The following is a 6,965-nucleotide window of genomic DNA, read 5'->3' on the forward strand; positions in this document are numbered from 1 at the left end:
GAGTGAGGTCTGAAGCAGCCAAATCAGGTGATTGCAAGGTTTGGGTTGGAACTCCTGGAATTCCAGACTGCCTGTTTGGAGTTAATTTGAGTCAGCTGTTAAAATCATTCAGGGCAGCTGAAAAAGTATTAAGGTTTTTTTTCTGCAGCATAAAAAGTACAAGCCACTAGTAAAGCCATCAGCACATTATTTTGCTAACAGTTAAAAATGACTTACTATTACTATTGCTACATTTTAGATGGGGGTGAAGTGCAAGTGCAAAAATTGAAACATTTTGAGTCTTTGAGCCAGGGCAGGAATAGGTGAAATCAGTCTGTGTCCTATTTCCTCAGCAACTGCTTAGGAATGTCTACAAAGAGCTAGGAGACAGCTGTTCAGTCTGTTCTTACTGCCAATTTTGCCGTGCAAGAAAAATGACTGGAATCAAGCATTCTAGACGTCTCCTGAAGCATCATGTTACCTCATTGTTTTTCACACAGTGACAAATATAAATCACCCTGGCTGCACAAAACTCCCATTTATGCAAATTTGCTCAAAACAGAAAGATGATATTCACACAGCTCTGCATTGGAACGGGAAAAAACACTCACCTGTTTCTTCATCAATGCTGAATATCCCCAAGCCTGATCCATCACGAATGGAGTATCGTATTTCCCCGTCCCTTCCGCTGTCCTCATCTTCAGCCTTTACGCTCATGACGGATGTACCCACAATTGCGTCCTCTTTTATAAATCCTCTATCCACAAAAGATCGGAAATACGGCCTGTACAGGTTCTCGTTTACATCCACAACGTCAATCTCGATGAAACAATTAGACGACAAGGACATCGGCTTTCCCTTGTCCTTAGCTTTTGCCGTCAGGTTGTATACTTGCTTTGTTTCATAATCAAGACTTTGCACAATCCGTACCGCGCCGCTAATTTTGTCTACTTCAAAATTCCCATCTCCGTTATCGATCAAGCTGTAGCGTATTTGGCTAGAAGCGCCGAGGTCAGGATCGTGAGCTTCTAGCCACATGATTACCGTACCTACTGGAAGGTCCTCCCTAACTTTGACGCGATAATTCGGAGGGACAAATTTTGGAGGGTTGTCGTTGACGTCTTCCAGAGTAATCTTAAGCGGCACCGTGGAGACCAGCTGGGGTTCGTACACTGCCTGATCACGTGCTGCGATTTTTAAAACGTAAACCGGTTGCAGCTCGCGATCTAACGGCTTCGTTACCGTAACTACTCCAGTATCCTCGTCGATGGCGAAATGATCCGTGCCGCCCAAAATGGAATATTTCACTGCTCCATTAGGTCCTTTGTCCTTGTCAGTAGAGTCCACCTGAATAATCTGCGTGCCAACAGGTGTGCTCTCGCTAATGTCAACCGAATATGAGTCTTGCAAAAACTGCGGGCTATTATCGTTCGTGTCCAGGATTTTGACATCCAAGAGACGGGATGACGATTTCTGTGGTATTCCCAGATCGTAAACAGTAATATTGAGAGTATAATGGTCTGTGATTTCCCTGTCGAGAGGGGAATACACCAGCAGCCAGCCGGTTTCCATTTCCACTATAAACCTGCTTTCTGGGTCTCCCCCTGAAATAACATACACAAGTTTGCCATTGAAGCCACTGTCTGAGTCTGTAGCGCTCAGATGTACAATCCGAGCTCCTACAGGGAGGTCCTCTGTGATTTCAACAGCACTAGGAAAGGAATCTCCAAACTGTGGCGTGTACCGATTGATTGAGTGTATGTCCACGAAATCGTCTGGCTCATTCTGCGTGTGAACTTTGCTGCCTTGGAGGAGCTTCTCTGCCAGCATGGTAGCAACGCCAGTTTCGACACATTTTAACTGGACTGGCTTGCGTGCGGTGATGACAGTTATATTCATGTACATTGGCTGAGTCTCACGCTCTCCGTCACTAGCTATGATTTGTAAACTATGAAAGGACACTTTAGCTGCCTCTCCTTCGCTCAGTGGGTGTTTCAAAGAGAGCACCCCGGAGTTTGGGTTGAGTTCAAATAAATCCAGGTCATTTCCTGCTTTGATATAGTACCGCACCAGCTGTAATTCATCAGCATCTATAGCAGAAACTGTGGTAACCTGCTCGCCCACACCGTGATCTCTCGGTACTGTAACTTCACAATCGACATTTTCAAACAAAGGGTTATTATCATTGAGGTTCGTAAGCGTGATGGTGACAGGAACCTCCACTTCTCTGCGGAAAGGGGATCCCCAGTCTGACGCTCTGACTTTCAGATGGTAAATTCTGGGCATTAACTCATAATCTAGCACCTCGGAGGTACTGATGACACCTGTGAAGTAGTCGATGACAAATGGCTGGGGAGTCAGATTGGTGATGCTGTAGGTCACATAACCGTTCTCGCCTTTGTCAAGGTCTATGGCTCTGACCGACAACACGCTGGTTCCCGCTGCTACGTTCTCATCAACGCTGGCCTTGTACGACGTCTGCTGGAACTCGGGAGCATTGTTATTCACATCAATCACGTCGACAATGACTGTTGTGGCTGCCTTTTTGTCACTGGTGATCACGTCCAGCTCAAACTGCGGAGTAGAATCGGCATTGATTGGTCCCGCCACACTGATTAAACCCGTATCAGGGTTGATGGTAAATCTGCCCCTGTCAGATTTATGTCTGAATGCATATTTAAGATGCGCATAGTTTGGCACAGCTGTTACCATAGTGACAGGTGTTTGGAGGGGGGCAAATTCACTTAAATTCACTCTGTAAATAGACTGTTCAAAAATAGGAGGGCTAAATTTAAACTGCGCGGTTGTGACATGCACTAATTTAGCAGAGGAGAACTGTGGAGGGTTTCCTTTGTCCTTGGCCTGTAAAGTAAGGTTGTATCCGTACGGCTGACTATCCCAATCTACATCTTTGACTGCTTTGATTTTATACTCCTTGCTTCCAGGGCTGGTTCTAACAGCCTTGAACTGCTGCAGGGGGTCGCCGGCAACAATGCTAAGTGATGCAATCTCTCCATTTGGTCCCAAGTCATTATCCTCCACTGTCACTATGGCGTATGTGGGGTCATGGTCTGCATCCGAGGGGGCCAAAGTCACCGCGGTAACCACAGGCGCGTGCTCATTGGCTTGCTCCACTCTCACAGTAAGTTTGGCCATGCTGCTGAAGCCACTACTGCCGTATAATTTCATCCCTCTGTCCACTGCCAGAATCTCCAGCTCATACACTTTGGTCTCGGAATAGTCCAGTTTCCCTGTCAGTGTCACCACTCCGCTTGTGGGGTGAACCGCAAACATGTCCGTCCACTCTCTGAAGCTGTAATAGTACTCCCCGTTGGTACCGATGTCGGCGTCTGTGGCCGTGACCTTTGCCACACTTGTGCGTATAGCCGTGTTTTCAGGTAGGGAGATGCTATAGGAGGTCGGGGAGAACAGGGGTCTCAAATCGTTAGTGTCCAAAACCTGTACCATGACTCTAGTGCGGCTTTCCAAGTTAGTGTTCCTCTCTGACGCCTTCACAGTCAGCGTATAGTGGTCTTTAACCTCCCGATTCAGAATAGCAGTGCTACCTCCTTTGGTCCTTATTCGCAAAAAACTGAAATCTCCCAACATGTAGTCCTCAGCTTTGAATAAGTTCTCATTGTCCCCAGCGATGATTTTGTACCGAATCTCCCAAGTCGGGTCAGTGATGTAGATTCCCATTTTGTTGTGGCTCTCTAAGTAAGTCTTAGCAGCAGAGTTCTCGTATATGGTGGCATTGTAAACAGAGTGGGTGAAGTGCAGGGAGGCAGCCCTCGCCGTCCGCTGGGCTCCCGTGCAACCACAGACGAGCTGAAGGAGCAACACGAGCTGCCAGACCAAGTGCTTCCCCATTATCGTACCGCAGTCTTCACACAACCACCTGAAAAAAAAGTTGACAGTTTTAGTCTCCAGTAAAAAAATAAAAATAAAAAATGCAGAAAAAAACATAAATTCTCTGGTCTATATTACTTTTATAATTTCGAAAGCATAGTCAAACAGATGATAAAACGTACAGTTATTGCATATGCTAATTTTATAACACAATACTTTTATGATTTAGTATATAATCTGATATGGTTGCTCTCAAAATAGTAAATCAAATTGATCCAGGTGCATATAAGTTATAATGCCATTACCCCTACTGCCTTGGTTTGTAATAGCCACATAAAAGCCAGGCAGTGACATTACCGAGCCAGATAACATAACCCTAATTTAATTTATGGCAACGTGCAAATCCATTGGACTATAAATGACAATGCGGATAGGATGCAAGCTTCAATTCCACTCTCATTGTACGCCTTTCCAGTCTCCTTTAAATGCTATGTCAAGATGCGCAGGTTGATAAATTGCTAAATGGGCTCCGTTTGGGTATAGGATGAAGCACAGTGGCAACTCAGGTGTCGTACAGCAGCTGCATTACTATGAAGTCTGCTTTTTGTAACAGAAAAGCAATTTAAACAGTGAACTGATGGATGAAAATATGCAGATGCTCATATTTCTATTAATTACATGGAATTAGACTGCAGGGTTCACATGCAGGGTTAAAGCAACACTTACTCAATGTATGTTTAGGTAATTACTCTAGTGATTAAAGATTTTTCCCTTCAGCAGTTGCAACAAAAAGTGCAAAATAAACCCATGCAAAATCTGTACCTTAATTGCTTTTGAAATGGTTTGAAATGGCACACTCATTCGTTTACAAGCATTTTACAACGCCTTGGTTATTGCATGTGGGTGTCCCTACAAAGGCAAACAAACCCAAGCGTTGCCGTGTCTCTCTAGAAGTCCTCTTTTATTATACCGCTATGATATTTACTTTGGCGTGTCCAAAAAAAGCCCACTGGTGTGTACGTTTAGTTATTCAACGCGTTGTGGGCTGTTAATAAATGACTTGAGTGTGCGCGGATCACCTTGAGTCGAAAAGTATCGCCTGCAGGTACAAAAGAGCCATCTGCTTGCACGGGTGCCACCATTGGACAATTCCGTAACAAACTAGTAGTTACTTCTTAGCGTTCAAACAGCTCCACGAAGCAGCGTCGTGGATTTAAGCGTTCGTACGACAGAAACAAGTTTTCTCAAAGATTTACTTGTGAAATGTCTAAAGAAATAAACTTTTAACGTACATTTTCTTGGCAAACCCCATCCCCCAACTGAAACCATTCACTCCACGAAGGGAAAGCTACTGCACAGATTCGTTCAAACGCATTACGCACACAAACGCAACATTACGCACAGTATTTCTCTTCTATTTAGAGCGTGGTTAACTTTTTCTTGCCGCTTTGCAACTCCAAAAATGTACCAGAAGCCAAGCAGAACTAGCGACTGGTGTCTTCCCAAGCAGTTTACAATGGGAAACCTATCTCAACTTTTCCCAGATGTCCGTGCGTAACCATTAAATCCGCCAAAACGCGCGCAGTTTAGCCAAAACGTACCTCTCCTGTCTGGAATTTCATAAGTTTGGAGGTTTGGCATGGAGTTGAAGTAGTCCAAATCTCGGCATGGTAGTTACGTGGACGTGGTCATGTCCTCTCCGCTACTCCATCTCCTCTCCCTCGCCTGCTTCATTCCCTTTCTCTCCCACTCGCTCACTCGCTCGCCTCGCGCTCGCTCACTCACTGGAGCAGGCGCAAGAGTCCTGTATCCCTCCGCGGCACTGGATCTAGTTCTCACACAGCGGCAGGGTTCTTTGATTTCTGGCAACTCTTTTTGACATTATTTCCACGTGAATAAATTTAAAAGATTTGTCTTTAGAATCTCGCCTTTTAACATGTATAATTTGAAAAAACAAAAAAAACAAAAAACAGATGTCATTGGGTTAGATTTGCCAAGTAGGCTTTTTAACAGTGAAGCGTAGTTTACATGTGTGGAGCATTATATTGTGCTTCGTAATTAAATTGCAAAGAGCTGTAGTATTTGTTACTTCATGCTGCAAATGCACAGATTATCTGGTTTTAGCGGGTATGTGTGGCACGGCGGCAGACTGACTGATAGCGGACGTTCATTCATTCGATCCGATCTCTCGTGCCCCCACACAGCCAAGCGTTCCCCAACTCGTCTCCTCTCTCTCTCCCTCTCCCTCTCTCTCCCTCTCTCTCCCTCTCTCTCTCTTTCTCCTTTTCTCCCTTACTCTACATCTCCTCCTCTCTTTCCCTTTCCATCTCCCCTCTCTCTTTCTCTTTCCTTCTCTCCCTCTTTCTTTCTCTCTCCTTATCTCCCTCTCTCTTTCTCTCTACTTCTTCCCCCTTCTCTATTTCTCTCTCTCCAACCAGAACGCTGCACTTCTTTCCTTCTCCAGGCGCACGGTGCAGGAGTGCGGCTCTAAAGCGAGTGGTGGCGCTGTCTCCCTTCCTCTAGTTTTTCCAAATTCCCACGGACTGCAGTGTTGCTCCAGCAGCGATCCAAGTGGAGCGTCTGCACGGGGCGAATCACCCTGTCCACCCGGCACTGTAGCTTCAACTATAACCGGATTGTGCGTAATTGCGCATTTGGTGACGATTACGCAAACTATGTCTTTCTTCATTTAAATATGTGTTCCAAGTTCAACAATAAACTTTGGACTGTTTAATTTGTATTTTTAAATGTAGTGTTGACTTGAAAAGACTTACCAGACTAGCGGGATGTCCACCGGCTTCTCTCATCGGAGCATGTCCACTCATAAATCCACTCGTTTGGGTTTAGCGAGCATGTCCCTCTCCACTCTCTCTCTCTCCGCTTGGCTTCCCTCCTCAGCGCTCCTCTCCGCGCACAGCCGGGCACATGCTCCTTCTGCGCGCTACTGGAGGCTACAGAAACCCCTCGTACCTGCCCCGCAAAGCAACGCACTGTCCCGGTAGCTCCCAATGACTCGTTTTCCCAGGTAAAGGGAAAAGCGCAAAAATCTCTCAAGGCACGAGAGGGAAAGTTGGGATGTTGCCGTCTGTGCGCTCTCGTTTGTGGAAAATAGCAATGTGTTGAGGGGGCGGAGTGAA

The 6,965-nt window shown here is 45.7% G+C and overlaps 1 protein-coding gene across 4 annotated transcripts in view; it reads right to left on the minus strand.

Moving 5' to 3' along the window:
- The window catches only part of fat1a (FAT atypical cadherin 1a), a 122,231-nt gene extending 115,574 nt beyond the window's left edge, over positions 1-6,657 (minus strand). For 2 of the 4 annotated variants that reach the window (XM_033968097.2, XM_055227495.1), the window contains exons 1-2: positions 5,430-5,588; positions 591-3,877 (exon numbers count right to left, since the gene is read on the minus strand). In XM_033968097.2, coding sequence (XP_033823988.1) covers positions 591-3,849 — 3,259 coding nt within the window. In that variant the 5' untranslated portion in view covers positions 3,850-3,877; positions 5,430-5,588. Of the gene's footprint in view, positions 1-590; positions 3,878-5,429; positions 5,589-6,602 lie in introns of those variants that run through there. The other 2 variants (XM_055227444.1, XM_033968107.2) reach the window with 2 other exon arrangements.
- Positions 6,658-6,965: the final 308 nt, after the last annotated feature.

Source organism: Periophthalmus magnuspinnatus, chromosome 1 (assembly GCF_009829125.3).
Source record: "Periophthalmus magnuspinnatus isolate fPerMag1 chromosome 1, fPerMag1.2.pri, whole genome shotgun sequence".
Classification (NCBI taxonomy): domain Eukaryota; kingdom Metazoa; phylum Chordata; class Actinopteri; order Gobiiformes; family Gobiidae; genus Periophthalmus; species Periophthalmus magnuspinnatus.